Source organism: Rattus norvegicus, chromosome 19 (genome assembly GCF_021556685.1).
Source record: "Rattus norvegicus strain SHRSP/BbbUtx chromosome 19, alternate assembly SHRSP_T2T, whole genome shotgun sequence".
Lineage (NCBI taxonomy): Eukaryota > Metazoa > Chordata > Mammalia > Rodentia > Muridae > Rattus > Rattus norvegicus.
In genome coordinates this window covers 21,713,576-21,735,244 of record NC_141552.1, presented here as the reverse complement: position 1 = coordinate 21,735,244, position 21,669 = coordinate 21,713,576, and the positions used below count along the sequence as shown (strand labels likewise).

At 43.3% G+C, this 21,669-nt stretch overlaps 2 protein-coding genes and 1 pseudogene across 5 annotated transcripts in view; 2 read left to right on the top strand and 1 right to left on the bottom strand.

The window, feature by feature from the left end:
* The first annotated feature begins 1,786 nt into the window (after window positions 1-1,786).
* Window positions 1,787-6,471, top strand: LOC147999096 (disks large homolog 5-like). The gene is made up of 6 exons (XM_087596080.1): window positions 1,787-1,938; window positions 2,965-3,124; window positions 4,305-4,448; window positions 5,083-5,249; window positions 5,971-6,076; window positions 6,194-6,471. Exons 1-5 carry the CDS (start codon window positions 1,812-1,814, stop codon window positions 6,033-6,035), a joined length of 663 nt encoding a protein of 220 aa, XP_087452206.1. The 5' UTR covers window positions 1,787-1,811; the 3' UTR covers window positions 6,036-6,076; window positions 6,194-6,471.
* A 2,569-nt stretch (window positions 6,472-9,040) lies between these two features.
* Window positions 9,041-13,384, bottom strand: LOC147999095 (DNA-directed RNA polymerase II subunit GRINL1A pseudogene; annotated as a pseudogene). The gene is made up of 2 exons (XR_015643868.1): window positions 10,747-13,384; window positions 9,041-10,121 (listed from the first exon to the last, which is right to left on the bottom strand). The product of XR_015643868.1 is annotated as a DNA-directed RNA polymerase II subunit GRINL1A pseudogene (transcript).
* Window positions 12,550-21,669, top strand: part of LOC147999092 (uncharacterized) — a 127,081-nt gene continuing 117,961 nt past the window's right edge. For 2 of the 3 annotated variants that reach the window (XM_087596090.1, XM_087596091.1), the window contains exon 1: window positions 12,550-12,612. The gene's annotated coding sequence lies outside the window, so the exon portion shown is untranslated. Of the gene's footprint in view, window positions 12,613-15,691; window positions 17,109-21,669 lie in introns of those variants that run through there. The other variant, XR_015643870.1, reaches the window with a different exon arrangement.

Genomic DNA, 21,669 nt, shown 5'->3' with positions numbered 1-21,669 from the left:
TGGACCTAAGGAAATAGAGATCAATGTCCTTAGAATAGAAAGATCAGTTCCAGTTTTTTTCTACCATTCAAAACTGAAAAACTGGTAGGGAGAGAATGGTAAATAATCGAGAATTTGTAGATGATGCTTGGAAAGAAGTGTGGGTTTCTGTGCTGGTTTTAGACGGGTCTCAAGTATCACAAGTTGCCCTCTACCTAGCTGGCCAGATGCACTTTAAGCTCAGATAAACCTCCTTCCACTTTTCAATACATAGGCTTACAAGAGTGGCCTCCAAGGACTGTGAGTACAGCATTGGCCTTTGACAGTTGAGGTGTGTAACCCACAACTATAGTTTCACCCACGATTCTCAGTGTCTACCAGCTATTTCAGATTGTTGCTGTTATATGCTTGACAATCAAGGACGCAGAAAAATACCCTGATAGAGAGCAAGGACATGGTGATCACATCCTTGCCTCTTCTGTATGTTCTGGATGAGGTTTGTTAAAATTCCAATATTGCAAAGATCTTTATATAGGGCCCAGCACATTAAGGGTCACTATGCACTGTTCTATCTAAAATGGTCTAATCAAAACTGACTCCCATATAACACTTCCTGCAATCCTCATATGAGAAGCTTGAGCTTTTTGTTTTGACTTTTTCTTTTCTCTTTCTTAATTATTTTTTGCTATATAAGTTGAGAGAAAGATAGTTAGGGCCATGAATTTGCCCCCAAAATTTGAACTAAGGAGGAGATCAATCAGTGTTAGTGTGTGCATTCTATAAAGTATTCATTTTTTACTATGATAGATGCTTTTGTGTTTGGTGGGGTGGCCATTTCCCAGTGTACAGGTGCTGGGACCTTGCTCTATCCACTTAATCATGTTTATAGCCTCATTTTAGACGTTTATGTGCACCCCCTATATCTCTTGACTATTTTATTTTTCTGATAGAAGCTCATGGTATATCTTACTCAGGCCTGTGAGCAGCGCTCCTTTGGCGACATTGGTGCAGAGACAAGAACCCCACAAGCAGCATGAGCCCTATCTCTTTCTCTCAACTTATATAGCAAAACATAAGAAAGAAAAAGAAAAAGTCAGTCAAAAATCTCAAGCTTCTCATATGAAGATTGTAGGAAGTGTTATATGGCAGTCAGTTCTGATTAGCATGAGGTTCCCTTCACTGGTGGCTCCAATATTGCACTTTCCTCTGCCAACTGGTCTCCACACTTTTCCTAGCACCATAAAGATTTCAACTCTTTCTCCTAAGGAATATTCTGGCAATTGAAGATTGTTAAGCACATGACTTCATGAGTGTTCCCCTAACACACACGCATGTTGTAACCTACCATGCAGACTATTTCTGATGTGATATAAAGCACCTGTACATAATGAGACAGGAGAACTTTTGACTGCATATTCAAGCTGGTGTGAAATCTCAGGACGTTTTAATGGCTAACATTGGTGAATGTGGACAATTTGAGTTAGTGAGACATTTTTTGGGAAAGATTTGAAAGGAAACATTCATTTAGATGCATAGGAATTACTAAGGTTTTTATAATCAAGCCTTGAGGAAAATTTGGCTTTGGAAGCAGGAGATGCTCAGTGGCTCTGCCCCAGGAAAGTCTCCTGGAAAGGGCACCTCTGCTTATGCTCAGTACAGGGAGAACATTAGCAGGGAGGCAAAGTCTGCTCCCCATGACATCAGCTGTCCCTTCTTGGACATTCTATTGTCTCCTAGAGAGTTCTGGCATCCTCTGTGATGTCACCAGTGTTGTAGTGACAACCAGTGCCCTAGTTTCTCTCAGTCTGAGTCTGGCGGTTACAAGCTAAGACATGTTTTCCCGTCTTCGCAAGCGTTTTGGGAGGGGGAATGTCGATTCTGGAGAGACTAAAGTGAAGGAGTCTAGCCTTTCGTCTCAAAGTAATGATGGACAAAGACAGCACTTCTGGGGAATGTTGAGTAAGTTCTGGGCAGTGTATTTTGAGCTTCCTGCCAGGGGGGCTGCAGGCTTATGCTGACCTTTCTAGCAATGGGCCACAACAACTGGAGCATCTGAAAAGGAATTGAATTTCCATGAATATCACAATTCCTGAAAGTCAGGATTTCAGACCTTTAGTTTCCCCATCTCCACTGGGAGGCTATGGTAAGGCCAATGCTATTATACTGTGAAGTTCTGGTCTTTACTTTTACAGTGCATTTGTTATGTTACATTGTATAATAACACCATCAGGAGTCATGGAGGGTCCACCTTTTCTGAGTTTAGACAGGGCAGCAATGTATTTCACTATCATTGCTTCTTTAAATACAGTGGATATCTGACAGTAGGAACAGGGGGAGAATTGTGCTCCAGGCAATAACCTTATGTTCTTAGACCTCCTCTGATTTCTTCTAACTGGAAGGGTCATCGTTAGCTTTATATATTAGAGGTTGTGTGTTACAAACATGTTTCTAAAATACCAAAACTGTTTGGAACATGTGGACCAAGATTCAGCCTGTAACCTACTGGAACTTCTCGGGCATTTGGTATTTCAAATAGGGGAACTGATAAGTCTGTTGACCATGTCCTCCATGGAAATGTGTTTTTATCCAAAGTTGTTGGCCTAGACTATCAGGGTAGGACATCTGAGTGTCTCCAATCACTCAAGTCTTGTGGGTGGTGAATTTATCATCTGAGTTCTGAAACCACAGGGGTGAGGAAACCAAGCTGTACCCTGTTCAGATGATGATAATCCTGGAGTAGCCATCTCCGTGGTACATGTGAGTACGTGATGTCCGGCATAGGGAACACCTGGCTGCTTACATCTCTTGGTCTCTATAGAGTAGTGGGAAAACTGAGATCCACTGAGGAGGCCTCTTAAGCATAGACCAATCGCCTAGCAGTGACACTGGGTTCCAGGCTTGTTCTCCTGTTTAGGCCTCACTGTGGTCTATGTACACTCTATGCATTCTCCCCATGCAGGTTCACTTGTGTTCTTCTACCTACAGACGCTGGGAGAGAAACATCATCCCCTGGCACTGAACTAAGCGTGAATCAGGCCAAGACGGAAAAGGAGAGGCTGATTGAAGAGCTGCAGCTCATTACCGAGGAGAGAAATGACCTGAGAGATCGCCTGAGGTTTCTGACAGAGAGATCCATGAAGAACAGGTATGAATCGCTCCAAATGCTCTTGTTTCATTCCTGGGTCTGCAAGGTCACCTTCATCTTATCCTATTAAGGTTTTGGGTTCTAGAAAGCTGTGCCTCCCTAACCACCCTGTGCTAAACCTCACCTCCCATATAGAGGAGATTCAGAACCTTGACCCTTCCTGAGGAGCGAGATGGAAAATGGACTCATCTGCTTCCATTTATTGAAAAGCAGATCTTGTGGTCTGAATGAAGAATTCGGGGATAAAGTCAGGGAGAGTGAGTGTCTAGTGTGCATTTGCAAAGCCCTTGACAGATGGTGGCTTTGCAAGATTGTAATTGCAGTGAGTTTACGGTGAGTCTCTGTACTTGCTAGGCAGGGGACTGAGTGCTGGAAGATCCAGGCAGCAGCCTGAGGGGCCTGGTACCAAACTGTTCATCTCAATGCTTGACTACAAGGTCTCAGGCTCAGGCCTGTTTGTTATTGTCTGTGTGTCTTGCCCTCTGAGACAGCAATGGTGGATGCATTTCTCCTGGTTTTCACAGTACTCTCTGTTTCCATATTTCTCTTTCTCTTTCTCTGACTCTGTTTTTACATTTCTCTTTTTTTGTGGGTATTTTTCCGTCTGTGAGTCTGTATGTGCATACATCCAAATGCATATGGACAACTTTTATATGTTTATATTTCCCTCCACACTTGGAATCTAGGGGTCTATGTCTTGGCCTGATTATTTACCTGTAACACATTCATGGTGATGTGAATGCTTTGTTCTGGGAGCCCCACTGTCAACAGCACAGTTCTTTGCCTATGTGGCCACGTTTGTCTGTTTATTTGTATTCCTTGTGCAGATTATAATTTTGTGTTGATATATGGTCTGTTATCAAAACAGGAGAAAAGAAATCACCGGTTTCTGGCTGTGTTGGGTGGGGGAGCATGGAGAGGTGTGGCCTAGGCTCTTGATAGCTTAACTGGCTTGACTGCAGATTTCCTCTTGATTGAACAAAGGGAGCCAGGGAAGCCTCCATCTGGATGCCGAGATTCTGGTGTCCTGGACGCAGAAAAACACGTTTCTGAAGCTGAAGAAGATCCAATATGTAGAATTCAGAAGGTGTCCTTCCAGGGCTGGGGTAGTACAGGACCCACCCTGAGTTCATATATTCCTAAATGCCGATGTTCATTGTATTCTATCATTTGGGGCCAGGCCACACTTCAGGCCAAATCCATATTATGAAGACCTGGAGAGAATGGAGGAGGCGGTCATGTCAATTCTGCACAACTTAGAGATGGAGAACACTGAGATCCATGAGAACAGCCATAAGCTGAAGAAGGAGATTACCTTCTCTAGGTAAGTCCTGGTCAGAAAGGCTATCACCTGTGGAATGGCCATTTCTGACTTTCTTTGTTCTGGATTGGACGGTCTTCAGCTCTGGTTCTATCTCTTGTGTTGTTTACACATCAGTGTGCCAGGGTCATTAGGACTCAGTTTTCAGTTCCATAAAATACTGTTACTCATCCCAGGATTGTCTAGGCATCTTCAGAAGGCTCTAGATAGAACAGCACTGATTGAAGTTAGCAGAAGGTTATTAGGCTGACCTGGACCTATGGTGTCATACCAGGTTTTACAAAACTCAGTGTGTAGACCACATGGTTAGCATGACCTTCTCTTGGTTCTACTGACCTCCTTTGAGGGTGTTGGCCCACTACTAATTGATGTTGCCCCCATGCATTAGGCTTTCATGGATAGTTGTAGATCCATGTTCTTTTTGAGAGATGTGGACACTAATTGGTGCTCGGGCCAAACAAACAATTTATTCTTCCCGGAATTTATTCTTTGTGGTTTGTGCAGCAGCCTTATATGTATCGAAATGAATTCTATTAAGTCTTCATGGGTATCTGGGACCTGGTAGACTTAGTGGGACTTACGAGTAGGAATGGGAGAAAGGGGCAGCATGATCTTACTATGCAGACTGTATTTCCAGAAACCTGCTCAGCCAGCTCCTGATGGAGAACACATGTAGGAAGAAGTTGGTCCCACTGAAGCAGGAGAGCAAGGAGGTACATCTTGATTGTGCACTGAACCAGAAATATTTGGTTGACTTCAACAAGAAAGATAAAGACCAGCAACGTCCAGACCCAGCATCATCTGGTAGGGATGAGCAGCTGTGTTAGCTTAAAAATATCTGATAAAGTTTGCCAATTTGATACATCTTTGCTCTCTCCTACCACCTTTCTAATTTACACTCACAACCAGCCAACCTCCTCATGTAGTGGAATTGTTCATTGCTCTGCCTATGCACAAGTATTCTGGAGAGCCAACCACTTTTCAGAAACTGAATTATTTTGCAAGTATATTTGTCTGCTCTTTTTGAAGCTGCAGTATAGAAATGGTGACAGATTAATAACATACCTCATTATTGCATATCCACGTGATAGATTGGATGCTCTGTAGAGTTTTGAACAAGTTCTTGGTTCTTTGACAAATGACACTCTGTGGTCATGTGACTTCTTGTGTAGGAAGCACCTTTGCGGGATAAGAACAAAGTGCAAATGTCAAATTAGAACTTGTCATTGGTTTTAACCTTGGTGACATATGGACATCTCCTTTCTTCCTGCAACCCAATGAGGTTCCTTCCATTGCCCTGTCCTTGGTTTGCACTGGTATAAGTCTGGGTCCCATATTGGCAGCTCACATTACTTTGAGGCTCTCTGGAGATTTTGCCCTTCCCAAAGAGTTAGCAACCATTATATCAGTTAAAAGGTCCATGTCGACTGTCCAATAGAACTGAGGTGGTAGAAGGCAGCCTTCCGACATCTGCCTTGCATTTCACCACCAAATCAGTGTCTGAAAAACTGCCTTCCTCTCCCAGGTCTCAGAAAGTGCAAGAGAGCTGGAATTGGACACACCCCAGTAAGAGAGCTTCCTGAAGAATAAGTTGCTTTCTCAGGAGTCCCTGATGACAAACATCCTGAATGGTAACAAATTTTTTGGATGAGTATTCTTCCTCAGAGTTAATTTGTCATTGCTTAGAGACCCTAAATTTATATAACACTAAGCCAGCCAAACTGATTGAGGTCTTACTTTCTTCTCAGAAAACAGCACCTGAGAGACAACTTGGGGGACAGCCTTTCATTATGTGTGCAAGAGGAGAAACAGCAATACATCTGTGCTTCTAAATGTTCCTTAAGAATGTGCTGTTTAGAAATATTTTTGTTATGATTTTAATTGAAATTTTCTTTTTGTTGTTTCATATTTATATGTTCTTGTTACTGTTTTTATCTTTTCACATACTTTTAAATATTTTAATTTATTTGTTTTAATCTTGTTTTGTTGTAAAAATGAATTCCTTATGAATAAATATTGAATTCTATCTCTTGACTCTTAAGACCATCATTCTTATTAAAGGGTTCTGTCCCCTCCTGTGGACTTAGAACTGACAGCTGGAGATGGATCTCTGCATGTTCCATGGATACTGGGCTAATAAGTGAATTCAAAGTCACCAAGGGGTACCCAGTGTGACAGTGTCTTTTGTGTGGATAATGTGGCTGTTTCTCAGACACACACTCTATGATGTAATCACTGACATGCTTTACTCAATTGTTAGGGTCCATATGGTTCTTCTGAGAGAGCAGCAGATGCTCTATCCTGTGAGTCATCGCCACAGCTCCTGCAGGTGGCTTTTGTTATTCCACATCATGTACTGTATTAGGTGGACAGGATCACCTCCAATCAAATAGACAGATCTCAGGAGATGTGTGTTCACAGGGAACTTACTGAGCTGTGCGTGCTCAATGTGTTAGCTTGCCAGGCATCCCTACAGGGCTCTGGTGTTCCCACTGCTCATTGTGGGCAGGATCATCCTCCAGCACCACTTAGTGTCCATATTAGAGCAGATCTTTCACCTGTTATCAATGATGACCATATGTATTATGCACATCTGACAAAATACAGAATAGAAATTAGCTTCCTGTTGGCCAGATTGGCATAATGAGTGTTTTGATTGTTAGCATGAAAATTATTTTAATCCAAGCAGTTTAGGGAGGAACCTCAAGAGCATACATAGTGAATGCTGCCTATAGCTGTGAACACAGGTTTCTTTTTGAGAGCAGGCCTGTGCAGGCCCAGAACCTAGGTTGGGCAGTTCAAGCTACCCTTTTTCCATGGCCAATCTGGGATCGTATTGAGAATGTATTTTTTCCAGGTGACAGATTTCCAATTTATGGAATTGAATTAACTTACTGAGAGTGCAGGTGACTCAGAGAGTTAAAGTACAGAAGGAATAATCCAGAATGTCCACAAAAGCTTGCTGTCTCCCCAGGGCTTTTTAAAGCTCAGCAGCTAGGGAAGCAATGTAGTATTTGGTTATTCTCATGCTTAGGTCTAGTCATTCATTATAAGCTGCCCATGACACAAAAAGAGTCATCTGTGTCACAATAGAAACAAGTTGTAACTAGATTCACCCCCACACTATCACATCACTACTGTGTTTGAGGTTCTCAGTTACTAAGAACCTGGATGAGGCCTGGGTCTTTCTACACAAACTCATAATTTATGTCTTCATGACACTGTGTGCTTTGTTCTGTTGATGCTACCATTGGCATACAATACCTTGGATACTTTGTACTGACATCTGTGACCTGAGACAATAGTTCATGTCATCCTAACCTGAATAAACTGTCCTTAGAGTACAGTGTTGTAGGAGGGGCCTTCTTTTCCTGTGAGATAGCAAAACATTTCCAGTCTTCAGTCAAGTCTGTCAGCCATTGTCAGTGCCTGTCTTGAGATGTCCACCTTTTCAGCTATGAGTCTTCATCCAGGCTGCTCTGTAATTTTGTAGAAGATTAATAGGTTCCAGCCCTAGGATTTAATTCATTGTGACTGTACTTGCCAAACATGCTCAAAGCCCTATGTTTCACCCTAGCCCTCTGTGCTTTAGAGAAAGAAAATAAAGAACCACATTGCAGTTGAAGTTTCTCCTCCAACAAAAGGAGAGCCTGCATAGGGCCTTTAAGTACCTCTAAGCCCCAGCTTCCCCACAGCTCCCTCCATCAATTCCATGATTGGTGTGTTTTCATTACTGCTCACTTTCTTCCTTGTGTGCAAAGAATGTGCACCATGTCAGTAAAGTGTGTGTGTGTGTAGTCCCTAGTGAAACCTGTCGAGGTGCATGCAGACTCATGCTACTGCTGTCTCATGGCACCTTGCAGGGAGCACTGAAATCGTGGGCTACTTTAATACAACCTAAACCGGGTGTGCATGGTTTTCAGTAAGATTTTGACGTCATCACCGCTACAGAGAGCAGAAAAAGCTTCAGTAGTTACATGGATGTGATCAATCAGTGTTAGTGTGTGCATTCAATAAAATATCCATTTTTGACTAAGGTAGATGCTTCTGTGTTTTGTGGGGTGACCCACTGTCAATGTCTAGTGAATTGGGGGCCCTGGGTATGGTTGCATACCCCCAGGACACAGGGGGTGCAGAGCAAAGGCAGAAGCAACTGCACACAGTTGCAAGCTTTATTAATCCCTATGTAGCTGGGAATATGAATAACTACAATTTTCATTTTGTCAAGATACCATAAGATCATTATTCCCAGGATACCAGGAACAACTGAGGGAAGACTAAACAAAGAAATACGAATAAACAAAGGCTTCTTCTCAAAATATTCATATAACAAATCACCTATCTTATTATAATCAAAATATACTCACCATTACCGAGAGAGCGTTAGAACCACTTCCACAGAAACAGGACACAGAAGAAGATAGCTTAAGGCCAAGTGAGGAAAACATTTTCTTCTCCAGGGTGGAATTCCAGCCCCTACTTGTATCTGTCACCAGGCCTTTCTTGACCCTGCCTGGGAGCTGCATCTCTATGTCTTAACAATTCCTCCTTTTTTCTTTTGTTTTAAAAGATACACTTTCCATAACATAGCAAAAGTCTTTGTAGGGGTTTAATCATGTAAAAATAAAGCAACATAATACATAATGTACATAAGATTATGGCAAAACTAGCTCCTCCCAAGCTATGGAAAATCCTTTGAAGCCAAGCCTTGGGATCTAATCCTGTCAATTGATCATCCAATAATTTAGCTATTTACATAGGGGTAGTATCTTCTAGCTGTTTACCAAAAGACATTCGAGCATCGTATTTCAAGGCATTAATTACTTTTGTAGCACTTTCATTACCTTCCAAATGGGCTTGAATTAACTTCCAATCATGTTCTGTATCATTATCCATATATTTATTAACACAAAAGTAGTAGGATTTCAATCATATCTTAAATCCTCATATTTTTCAATGAATAACTTCTTTCGACCCAACCATTCTACTGTTTGTTTTGAAACATCTACTTGATGTTGAAGTCTAGTATCAGTTTTAGTTTGCTCTATCCATAACTCATGTGAATCTTTATGCCAGTCTTCAACAAAATGCTTTGTCTCAATAGATGTTTTTAATGCTATGCTGGAAATGGCTGCCAAAGTAGCAAAAGAAATAAGACTTAAAATAGTAGGTACAAACTCCAATAATTCTTTTACTGTTCCTCAGCAGATTATTAAAAAAATCAATAATCATATAATTAAGAGGATCTTGAGACCAATGATGTCTCAAATTAACAGGCATCCATACATATATTTTTTGCTGAATATCATAATAGAATATTGATTTATATTAAACTAAATAGATGAATTAATACATGAATACTAATGACAATTAGTACAAGCAAATCCATTAGCAAAATTAAATCTACCTATTAAAAAGAAATATGGCATAGGAATACAAGTAGTAACCTTTTCTTTCTTAAATGTTGTAAAATTATACTGAGAGGCAGATTGAGCAGTCCCAGAAAAGCTTCCATTAGCAAGCACAGCTTCTTTTAATGCAGTGACAGTCTTCCACAAATGAGCTTGAAACACAGTAGGATCTTCCACAGAGGCCAGTCGGTTATCAGCAATGCCTCCATCTCCACACTCCATCAGCAAGCATCCATTAAGGCGTTCATTCTCCTCTCAGTTCATCCTGGTAACATTTGACAAATCACAAGTGGTAACATTCCATTCTGAACATGTATTAATAATTGGCCATAAGGACCCCAATTTATTCATTTATCTTGAATAATTTTTCGAAACATGCCAGGGCAGTATTTCCAATTGCATGGGAGATATTTTAAGCCTACATAAGTAAACCAAGCACAAATAGGATATACTGGCTCGCTAACAAATGTAATGTTATTCCAATTTTGGTTATAGACCAAGCTGTCAATCCTGGAGACTGTAACAATTTTTCCTGGTAATCGCCAATTTTAATAACCCATTTGTAGGCCTGGTCTCTTTCCTAAACACAAAGGCATCTTTAATCCAGCATAAGGAAAATTATACAAAGCTCCATCACGTCTATTCAAAAGGTCAAATTATTCCAAAGAGATGACAAAATGCTTGGGGTGGTGTATAAAACCACATCTGTTTCCCCGCCAAGTAGCAGGTTCAAATAAAGGTGGACAAGGAATATAAGCCTGATAACTCGCATTGGCCACAACAGAAGAAACCGTGAGTAAAGCACACACTGCTAACAATACGTGCTCAGCAGTAAAGGACTTTCCTGTAGGAGACAACATAGTTTTCCTTTCAGTGCTTAATCGCCTCACCTAGGTAATGGGGTTGTCACTGCATCGATCCTTCTCCGTTGTCGTTTGGCGACACTAAGAGAAGCCAGGGCCTCAGTAATGGAGGACACCTCCTTCATCTCCGGAGAACATCCATCAGGAGAGAATGTAGCTGGTTTAACTGGATTCTTCTGAGGGTAGGGAGCGGTTCTTATCATTCTGTGCTTGGATCCGTCTCCTGGGTAACCAGAATAGTCTCCCATCCTGTAAGGAGACAAAATCCTCTCCCCTACATACAGTAAAGTCCCTTCCTGTCAATCAGCATCTCGGGCAATTTTTATCCATATTGTCTGTTCCATGCCTTCAGGGAGAAGTCCAATAAAGTGTCTATCTGCTCTGCATATAACTTCACCTTGTGGTAAATTAAGAAGAGTAATAAAAAATAATGCTTATGCCAATATTACTCTGGGACTGGTATGCCAACTCCATTCAGGCTGTGTAAGGTCATCTCTTTTCCTCCTTTTTAATTTTATAATTTGTCATTTCAGGGTATGGTGAACTCTTTCAACAAAAGCTTGTCCTTGTGGATGGCATTCTATACCAGTAATATGTACAATATGATATCATTGACAAAATGGTTTTTTTTTTTTTGCTCTGATTGGTATTTTATTTCTCCTTTACAAGTTCCACATAATAGACAAAGGCTTATGGTAACATTGTTATCTTTGCTGGAAATGATCATATAATCATTTTAAAAAGCACAAATGTGCACATACAGGACTGAGGTTTCTGCAGCCTGTAAACACCTCTGTGGGTTTAACAAGGAAAAAAAGCAATATACTGACAATTCAACTGTAACTCTTAGAAAAACACCGGTTTCCTTACCAATCACGAGTGTCCTGTACAGGGACCTATCATCCCAGATGGCAATGAGTTCAAGCCTAGGGCAGCCAGGAGCAGCTCCCCATACCGGGTCAGAAGACCCTCCCCACCCAGCACTTCTTCAAGTGCTCCTTAACCTCATCACAGGTGACAGCAGTCACCCCAAGAGAGGACAGAGCAGCAGACACAGTGGTGGTGGTTCCCAAGTGTTGTATGCGGCATTTCACATCCAGCGTCTCAGGAACGTGTCCATGCAAGCATGCGTACCATTCTTTAGACTGCTCCCCTCATTTCTTGAGTGAGGGGACCAGGCCTTCCTAATTCACTTTTGGTGCCTGGAATAACAAAATATTTCACCAGAAGGGGTGCAAGCAGTGCTATCTGATAAGAATACGAAGAAGGAAAAAGCAGATATCTTAAAGAAAACATGTGTTCTACTCACACTAAAATGTCAGACCAATGCATAATATACTGCAAAGCTGTAACACAATACGGCCAAACACAATGTTCAAATATTGAACTGTTCAAGCATGTGAAGATCATCTTCTGAAAGACAAACTGGGTTCTTATTTTGTAGCTACCTTTGTGTAACTTCAACTGCTGTACCTCAACAAGGTCTGACACTGTCTTGGTACTTGTTTGGAAGTTGGATGAGACAATGTAAGCTCAACAGTCAACTCCCGGGATCTCCCAGCGCTCATTTTCAGCATTCATCCGAGGACTGGGCATCATCTTCATCCCTCACTTCTCGGTATCTCCCTGAAGACTCCCCTTCTGGATTGTAGCTCTGCATTGTAATATTCAGTCTCTCAGCTAGTTTCTGTGCTGCGAGCTTTGCCCGCATCTTCTCATAATTCTGCTTCTGCTCTTTCTGCAAAGCCAGTGACTCTTCTATGGAGAGCAGCTGTGCAGGCAGGGGGTGGAGCAGAAGAAGGTGAGCTGCTGTGACATCATCAAGATGCTGCCTAGCCCTGCATAGCTGCTCTTCTGAGGAAGCAGGAGACTGAACCCTCTGACAATGACTTGGTGAGTCACTCTGTTGTGTGGGTAACACATTGGTCTTAAACTTATGAGGAGGGGGCACTGGGTTTCTAGCTCGCAGTTCTATCACTGTCATGTAATGAGGCTTCTTAGGAGTCTCACTCTGCAGTTCTGGAAAGTTCTCAGTGCTGGTGTTTTCTTCTGAGGGTTCAGTCTGGTCTGCAGTTGTGATCTTTTGCAATTTAGTGATAAACAGACTGTCGACGCTGCTGGAAACCTCTTCCACTTGACTTGAATGCTGGGGGAGTTGTTCATTAACTTAAGATGGGGGAGCCTGGGCTGTGATGCGGACAGACGGGCTGGTACTCACTGTGCAGCCAGTCTCCAAAGTCTCTTCATTGCCTTTGTGAGTGAGCTGTGTAGGTCCCTGAGTTTCTGAGGTTGTTTTAGATGATTCAATGTCTACTGACGAACATTCAGGAACTAATGATGAAGTATCAAGCATCAGGTCAGAATTCTGGGCCTTGTCTATGTCGGTATCAACTCTTGTGGTTGCTTTATGCCTTAGCTTACAGTCAACACTAACAGGATGAAGTAGTTCAGTTCTCCCTCTGACCTCTTCACTTTCTGAAATGGCAGCTTTCAGTTTGGCAGTGGTGTCTGAGATCTTTTTACCTTTGTCGGGCAATTTGCAAATGAATTTTTCTTTGCGCAAAAGTCTCTCCTGGCGCCTCAACCTCTCCTGCAGCTCAGCCAAACTCTGCCGCCCCACGTCCTCAGGAACTGGGGGCTCGAAGCCTCAGGGCAGGGAGCACATTGTGCATGGGCTGAGGCTGGCCCCGCAGGCAGGGTTCCCCAGCAGGGCCCATGGTGGTCGCAGGTTTCGTGGGGGCCGCAACTCTGGAGCACGTGCAGGAGTCGCCATTTTCCTGGAAGAGCCGACAAAATTGTTTAAATTGATAAGAAATATATGTTGGTCCATAATCAGTTTTAATTTTAGAAGGCGGTCCCATAACAGCAGAAGTTTCCAATAGATGCTGTATAACATGAGCAGTGCGTACTCCTGGCAATGGTGTAGCCCATACAAATTTTGAAAAATTATCTATGCTTACATGTGTATATGAAAGGCGACCAAACTCAGAAATATGGGTTCCATCCATCTGCCACGATGTATTAGGTTGCATTCTTCTGGGATTAATTTCAGATGGAATACATTTTATAAGTGAAGGCTCACAAATACGACAATTAGCAATAATTTGTTTGGCTTCAGAATAGGGAACCTTATATTTAATATGCAAATATCCTGTATTGGCATGATTATGACTGTTTTCTTCTGGGGTAGCAAATGCCACTAATTGATCTACCATATGATTGCCATGTGTTAAAGATGCTGGCAATCTTGAATGTAATCTAATATTTGTAATAAATATTCTAGAGTTTCAGAATAACAATAGTCCTTTAATATGTGAGAATAACATTTAATATCGGCTTAGATGTAGAAACAACAGCAGTCGCAATATTCTGTACTACTACAACATAAGCTGACTCGGCTTTAATATTTTTACATCATGAGTAAAATCCAGCAATACATTAATTACTTCTAATACTTCATTTTGTTGAACTGACCCAAAAGAAGATTCTTGTCCCCAAAATTTATCTTTGGTCCAATAAGCCATCTGTCTTAGATGTTTGGTCTTAGAGCCATCTGTAAACACAGTAAGGGCAGATGGTAATGGATCAACAGAAATTAGTGTATTTATCACATTTTTTTTGTTTTCTTAAGCAATCCCAGAATTTACTATGGGGAAAATGAAATTCAGTATTTCTAGTGTAAGAAATCATGGCTAATTGAAAAACTTCAGACGTCTGCATTAAATATTCCACTTTATTTTTGCTTAATGAGAAAACAAAAGCAGCACAATCATATCCCCACAGTGTAACAGGTCTTTGTATGCCTTGCTGAATAATTAAAGAAATTTGTTCCTCATATGTTGTTAATGTTTTGTTAAAGATAAATTTAATATGTATCCATTCTAAAGGCAACTCATCTTGAGCTAAAGTGCCTATAGGATATTCAAGAGTATTTCAATGTATGTTAATAACTCTATCTGGATCAATATGTGCCAAATATGCATCTTTCCATTTTCAGAAAAGATATCCTCTTCCATGCCTTCATATAAGCATTAATATCCCCAGTTTCCTTTCTAGGTAATAATGCTCTCCTGTACTCTTCATTAGCATTTTCAAAAGCAAGCATTTTCAGCAGTTGTCCTCTAGCTTCCTCTCCTACCACTGTTCTTTCCATTGTTAATTTTAGTATACATAAAAACTTAATATATGGTTCATAGAAAGTTACTGCCTTTTTCAACCAACTACTATCTTCCTTTATAATAAGTTGGTTGGGCCACACCTTGAACCGATGATAGACATTGTCCCAGGATAGACATTCTTTATCAGCAGGTCTCAGGGTAGGACTGGATAAGTGACCCTGTGCTATAGCACTGTCCAGAGTGGTAAATGCAGCTTCTGAAGAGGAATGCAGGCCTGGCCTCTAGACCTCCATCTTCCAGGCCTGTCTGGAGAGCCTGATGCCCTGGCAAAAGAGACTCCTTCTCTCCAGAGGAGCACTGCAGTCAAATGACATCTCAGTGATGAAAACTACCAGTCCCCAAAGGCATGCCACTGAGCAGAGATAGCCTCAGTCATGCACCTCTGCCCATCCCCAGTTCCTCGTGTCAGTAACTCAACCCTTTCATGAACTAGATGGCAATACTTGAGGCAGGATGATCAGTAGTTTACTGGCCAATCTGGGCTCTATGAGATGCTCTCCCTGAAATCAGAGCCAGCAGGAAATTCAGTATGAAAGCTCTTTGTAGCCAAGCTCAACAACCCGGTTCAGAGCCTGGGACCCCACACGGTAGGATAAAGTGACTCCCATGGCTTTTTCCTCTACCTTCAACACTCATGCTTTGGAATGCACACCCCTACAGTGAGATCAATACACATGGAATAAAAGTTAAACAGAAAAATTAATGAAGACAATGCAGACAATGTTTTAAAGGATCCTGGGAGTCCTCACTCTGCACTTCCCTTTCCTTTGCCTTGGGAACATCACCTGCACCAGAGGCTGAGACTTCCTGCAAGAGAGAGAGGAGAGATGCACTGTTCATTCCACTGGAGCTGTGCAAAGACCAGAGCCACCTGTCTTTTCCTGATAGTGGGAGCTGGGCCCAAGTGTGGGCTACTCCTACTAGAGGCACCACAAGAAGAGGACCACCTTCCTCAAACCTTCCAGCAGGGCTGGGAGCTGGAGGCTTCTGGTATTGGCTTCTCCCTGCAGCAGGGGGCAAAACGTGGGCATATGAGGTAACATGGAACCCTGTAATTCTACAAAGTGCAGAAGATCCTGATGTCCCTCATGGTGCCCCAGAGCCTGCTCACCACACATGGAGGCTTCAGTAACATGGCCTTGTCCTGACCTGTGTGCACTCTGCATCCTCACTCTCTACCCCCTGCTTTTCGGCGTTGGAAGTCTCAGGTGTAGGAGGCGCCTACCATAGGCCTCTTCTCTCAGCATTTCAGCATTTTACATTTTATGTAGTTTGTGGTGTTCCTGTGCCATGATATGCACATGGAGAGCAGAGGACACAATGTGGACTCAGTTCTCTACTTTCACCAGATGATCAAACTGAGGCCATGAGGCTGGGTGGCAGAGCCTTTACCTGCTGAGCTGTGATACCCACTTGACCTTCACCAAGCATCCTTTGCTGTACACAGTTACATCAGCCTGTGACCCTCATCCTCCAGACTCTTATGAAGCAAACCCCATAGGTGTGGAGCTCTCATGTTAGCCAGGCCTAAAGGGGAAGGCAGCAAGCCCTTCAGGAACTCTAGAAAAATGTCTATACTGGGACTAAACTGGTGCTGCCATGTAGGGCTACATTTTTCCTTTAAAACAGGAGGATTTGTGGTGGTGGTGGTGTACACCTTTGATCCTAACACTTGGGAGGCAGAGGCAGACAGATCTCTGTGAATTCTAGGCCAGCTCCCTCTATAGAGCTAGTTCCAGGTCAGCTACACAAAAGAAACCCTGTTTCCATGAGTAAAACAAAGAAAGAGAAAGAAAGAAAGAAAGAAAGAAAGAAAGAAAGAAAGAAAAAAAGAAAGAAAGAAAGGATTTATATTTTGTATACAATGAGATGCCTGCATGTCTATACCTGAACCATCATGTTAACTATAACTCTTGTCACATCTGCATTAATTCAAATACTGAGGGCTAAATGGTTAAATATTAATGACAATACAATTGGGGGTGGTGCTGAAGAGATGGATGGTTTAGTGGCTAAGAGCAGAAGACCAGGGTTCAGTTCCCAGTGCCCACATGGTGGCTCGTATTAGCCTGTAATTGCAGTTCAGTGGAATCGTTCTGGACTTCATGGGCACCAGACATACCACATGGTGCACAAGCATTTATTAGGTGAAACACTCAGGCCCATAAAAATAAGTAAATAAAATATATGGTTAACAGACACTGTGATTCAGGAAGTTCTTAGTGACTTTGGTTATCATTTCTCTCTCACGGAGAAATGTCTTCCTCATGGCTCGGCCTCCCTGGCTTCTAGGACATTCCCTAGCTCTGTGGAGCATGAAGTACTCAACACCATAAGCCAAGCATTGCAAAGCCATCTGCACCTTCACTGCTACACCTTCACCATGGCTGTGTCTAAAGGGAGAGACTTGGAATCCCACAGATGCAAGGCCAAACCTGTTGGGCTATGTGAGCCCACCCACCCAATAGTCAGATCTACTCCTGTCCTTGGCTATGGCATGAGGCTCTTAAGACAAATTAATCTGAAGGATCTCAACAGCTATGCTGTTAGACCTCTCATTGCTCTGCCCGACCTACAAGCTCCTTTCCTGGCTGAAATTCACACCCGAACTCCTCTCCTGCCTCAGCCACCATCAGCTCTTCTACTCCTCTCCACCTGTGCTCTGAATAATCCACACTAAGGTGGACGTTAACCTCTTGTGGACCTCCAGACGTATGCTTGTGATTACTCTTCATTGGCTGTTTTGTATGGGTAGGCGGGTTCTTCTAGTCTCATGCAGAACACTGCTCACACATTTTGGATCTTACAACACCCTCTTGATTGAGAATCCTGACTAATGACTGACTGACCTTCCATGCCTGAAGTCACCCTCTGTCTCCCAGTCCAAGATGAGAATCCCCACCCTAACCCCATGGTGTCCAGTTTCATCTCAGAAGCTAGACTCTGCACTACCCAATATCATTTGGATCTCGGCCACTAATTCTCTGTTAAATCGTTCCTCTCTTCTTTAAAACAAATTCATTTTGTTGTTTATTTTTTGAGACAGGGTTTCTCTGTTTGGCCCTGGCTATTCTGACATGCTCTCTGTAGATCAGACTTGTCAGGAAACCAGATATCGGCCTGCCTCTGCCTCTTAAGCACTGGGATTACTGGATTGTGCCAGCATGTTTAATTAAAAATTAATTAGTGGCAGTGCATGTTGGCACATGCCTTTAATTCCATCCGTTGGGAGGTAGAGGCATTGTGAGTTCCAGGACAGCCAGGGCTATAAATTAACACCTTGTCTCAAAGAAAACAAGCCAAAAATGAAACAAAAATGTTGCAATATGGTCTTAGGAATGTAACTGAGTCTGTTCTTGAACTCTGAATCCTCCCACTTTCACTCAGGTGCTAATCAGCAGGCTTCTGTCTTGACTTTCACTGTGCACTCAGGGCTGCCAGGACTGTTACCTCTCCCGGTGTAACTCCTGACTCTCTCATCAGCATCATCACAAAACTCCTACTAAGAATTAAGGAAACCTGAATTCTAAGGAACAGTCGGAGCTCCAGTATTTCCAAAGCTCACTCTAATACAGATGGATCCTATGCTGCAGTAAAATGGTCACAGCTGGAGGTCTTAATTCCAGGACTTGGGACAGAGGGGTTGGAGGATCTTGAACTCAAGGTTATTTTTATGTTACATTGTTGCTCAAAGCGAGTTGGGCTGCTACAAGATACCCTGTCTCAAAACTATACCAAACACACCTAAAATGAAACAGAGGAGTTTGAGTGGGCACAGATGGGAAAGCTCGGCACTTTATGGCTAAGCCACCTGCTGCCAGCACCAAAGTCCATGCACAGCCCCAATTCTGAGCTGTGTCTGGGACCCCACTTAGGAGCACGCACCAAAGTAGCTCAGATCCAGGGCTTTTGGTCTAAGAGGAATTTAGGCAGTCACACTTTGGATGCCAGTTCTCCAGCTCAACTGCCTGTCAGCCCAGGATCTGGTCTTAGTCATGGCTTGGCATCCCTAAATTCCTCCCAGCTGTGCTCCGAACTCACCCTGTGCCCCGTTCTGATGAATCTGCCATTCTCCATGGGAGTAGCCTCAAGAAGTCCCTCACATCTGAAGCACCACTCTGAGTGCACTAAATACTGCAGGGGAGGGGCGTGGCCAGCAGAGCACCCACCCCTTTCAGCTGTAGAACATTTAGCTCTAGAGTGAGCACTGCTGTGCATTGTGGATCTTAAGCAGTATTCCAGCCTTGGCCTGGGAAGAGCCGTTGACACCCACACTTTCTGGGGTGACATTGTCTCCTGAGGATAGAGTCAGGTGAGGAGCGGCAACTGATGTTCATGAGAGACAAACTTTCTTCACCACCTGCCCATGCTGGCCCTAGGATCTGGGCTTTTTGGGTGACATGAGTGTTGAGCCCCCCAGGTAGATGGGTTTTCAGGGGTCAGGTGGTTATTGTCACCAAAGGTATCCACAAGGATAAGTCATACTGTACTAATTCCCATATTAGATCCCTTCTCATGGGTCACAGAGGTCGTGCTGGGTCCTAAATGTGGACCCAGGTTCCTGGCACTTTTGAAGAGACTGGTCACGGCGCAGGCTTCAGGACATTTTGTTTGAATTATTTTGGGGGATTTTATTTTTACTGTTGGGGGCAAACCTAGGGCTGCCATGTGCTGGGAAAAGGCTTTGCCACAGCTGTAGATCATCCCTAATTATAAACTCCTAAATTCTCCCAATCCTGGAACTTTCTAGGTCCCTCACATGATGCAACCTTTGGGGGATTCCTCACATAGAATCATGGGGTGGATTGCATCCCAAAGAGAGACAGTGGGAAATGTTCCCCAGTGTCTGCCTGTGGCTGTGGTGATGAGAGTGGATGTAGTGACCAGTGGATGGCAGGGCCCATGTGAAACCCTTTTGGTTTCCACTTGAGTGGAATCTTCACCATGCCTTTTTTTTTTCTTGAAACACAGGTTGGCCTGGAACTTACAGTCTTCCATCACTCTGACTCAGTTTCCCATGACTGGGATCACAGGCTTAAATTACTATGCCCATCTTTCTTTTTTTGTATTTATAAATGTTCTAAAAGCCAGAAGGATATAGAATTTAAAATTTTGCGGTCCAAGGCATTTCCAACAGGGGATTCTTGACCTAGGAGTGTCCAGACCAGTGTTTATTGTGTGGCTACTTCATTCCCATAACAGCTTATTTTTGACAAAGAGTTTCAAGGTGTGATGTCACTGGGCATCAGGCGGTGTCCCAAATAGCAGCACTGACTCAGGTTGTAATTTAGGCTGGAGAAACTTACTAGGACCCTGGTAATCCTAGCACCCTGGGGCCTCACATGTCCTTAGTCTGATCTAGTGATGAATCAACTGCTCTTGAGGGTGGATTGGAATTCTAGTCACTGTGAGGCAGGAGCATTAGTATCCTACAGCCACTCTGGGCTCCATAGGAAGACCCTGTTTCAATATAAAAGGGGTTACCTGCTAGTTCTTACTGTCTTCCCTGAGGCCTTCCTGCTGGAGTTAGAATAGCTGTCTCACCAAGTTGAAGTAGAGGGCAGAATGTTGGTGCCTTCTATAATGAGGACTAGTAACAGATAGTCTATGGAAATTCTAGAAAGTTCTACAGGTATTTATGTCCTGTGCATGGGAATTGCTGGCTTCCCTGTGTCCTTTGCCTTTAATTTGCAGTCCATGGGGCACCTGGGAATGTCCCAAAACCAGGCTGCACACAGGGCTTGTCCCATGATTCTCACTTGCACCCAGTGCCTGCCTGATTGTCATAAGTCTGACAGAGCCACTGTATGCTCTCCTGACACCTGCAGAGAGCACTATATGGGGCCCTACCATCCCCACACTGCCCATCAGTGTCTACAATGTCCCTATATGGCACTGAGATGATCTAAGCTGCTTCCGGCCTATATGCTGCATCAGAATCTGACCATTCCTAATTTCCTCCTCTCACACCTACACTAGAAGCCCTGTACCCACACTAGCCCCAGCTGGCCTGTTGCCTACTGACATCTCATGGACTCTGCCCCAGTCCCCTGCCCTGCCCTGCCCTGCCCCAATCCCCTGCCCTGCCCTGCCCATCCCTGCCCTGCCCTTCCCTGCCTTGCCCTGCTGTGCCCTGCCCCAAACCCCTGCCCGGCCCCAATGCCCTGCCCTGCCCTGCCCTGCCCTCACTCAGCTGACAATGTGGACATCTCAAGACAGTCACTGGACAATGGCTGACACACTTGTCTGAAGACTGGAAATGTTTCTCGATCTTGGAGAGGAAAGAAGGACCCTCCAACTACACTGGCCTCTAAGGAAGTTTATTCAGGTGAGGGATGACAGGGACTGTTTTGTCTCACGTCACACATGTCAGTAGACAATATCCTAGGTATTGGATGCCGCTGTTAGCATTAACAGAACAAAGCCCATAGTGTTGGGAAGGATAATAAATTATGAGTAGGATTAGAAAACCTCAAGCCTCTTCCAGGTCCTAAGAGAGCAAAAAATACCACCAAACACAGCATTAATGTGATAGGTTGGTTAAATCTAGTTACTAGATTCTAGTGTGATACCTATGACTTTTTGTGTCATGCTCAGCTTATAATGACTAGAGGACCTAAGCTTGAGAGTCACCAATGCCTCTCCCTTGCTTCTCCAGCTGCTGAGCATTGAAAAGCCCTAATGAGACAGCATCTGTTTGCAGACATACTGAATAAGTCTTCTGCACTTTATCTCTCTGAGTCACCTCCACTCTCAGTAAGTCAGTTTAATT